We start from the raw sequence: 1,097 nt of genomic DNA, 5'->3' as shown, positions 1-1,097 counted from the left end.
CCCGACGGTGCTCGGCGCTGCACGGAACCCTACCTGTGCTGCCGGGAAAGGAAAAGAGGGTAAAGTCGAGCTCAAAACCTCCCCTTCATCCCGCCGAGCATCTCTGGAAGCCGTCTGTCCCCCCGCCGTCCCAGCGGAGAAAATGCATAATTATTATAATTATTATTATTTTTTCCTCGCTGTCGGGTTTCATATTTTAAGGGAAACTGGTTATTTATTAATGTGACTTCTTTATTCATTGATATCTGGGTAAGGAGGGGAGGGGGGATTAAGAATGATCAGGTGAAGTCCCGGGTGAACGCTAGAGAGTCTATATGGGGGCTGCTTTTTTTGTTTGTTTGTTTTTGATTATTATTAATTTTTTTAATACCCGACACGGACGCTTTTAAATCTTTAAAAGAAAGAAAGAGCTTGCTCTCTCAGGAGGAGTCTTTTCTTTTTCATACGCCGGTTCTGGAACCAGATCTTCACCTGCTGATCGCTCAGGTTTAATCGGTCTGAGAGCTCCCTCCTTCTTTGGCGAGTAATGAATTCATTGACCATAAATTCCCCTTCCAGCTCTGCCAGCTGCAGCTTGGAATAGGGTTTTCTTTTTTTCCGGGATCGTGTGTGCATCGGGTACCAAGGAGCACCTGGCAAAGGGGGGAGCGAGAGTTGAGCACTTGGCAAAAAACAAAAACAAAAACAAAAACAAAAACAAAAACAAAAAATTAAAATAAAATAAAATTTTAAAATCCCTCCAGTTTAAAATAAGGGGTACACCCAGCACCCCTTTCTGCACCTCCATGGTGGCCCCTCTGTCCCCAGGGTCCCTTATTCTGGTGGGTGCTTAGGGATGCTCCCAACTATCTCCCAAAGCCACGGGTGATGCGTGGGGCGGGCACAGGAAGGGAAAGGTGAGGAGCGTTATAACCGAGACATGGAGCAAGAGAGGGACAAGGAACGGGGGACAAACCTGGGGACCCCCCTCTCCCCCTCACCATCCCGGGAAGGGCTCCACGGCCATTCCAACCCCGTTAACAGGGAGAAACCACCACCCAACGTCAACTTGAAAGACTGTGGGGTTTGTTGGGATTTTTTTTAAGAATCCCCTACCC

The 1,097-nt window shown here is 47.8% G+C and overlaps 1 protein-coding gene across 1 annotated transcript in view; it reads right to left on the bottom strand.

Annotated features, from left to right (window-relative positions):
* Positions 1-393: 393 nt before the first annotated feature.
* Positions 394-1,097, bottom strand: part of LOC104532274 (homeobox protein Hox-C12) — a 1,672-nt gene continuing 968 nt past the window's right edge. Inside the window, exon 2 of the mRNA XM_010177443.1 lies at positions 394-632. Coding sequence (XP_010175745.1) covers positions 394-632 — 239 coding nt within the window. The remainder of the gene's footprint in view (positions 633-1,097) is intronic.

Source organism: Antrostomus carolinensis, unplaced genomic scaffold, assembly GCF_000700745.2.
Source record: "Antrostomus carolinensis isolate BGI_N321 unplaced genomic scaffold, ASM70074v2 scaffold23481, whole genome shotgun sequence".
Classification (NCBI taxonomy): Eukaryota; Metazoa; Chordata; class Aves; order Caprimulgiformes; family Caprimulgidae; genus Antrostomus; species Antrostomus carolinensis.
This window is presented reverse-complemented; position numbering and strand designations above follow the sequence as displayed.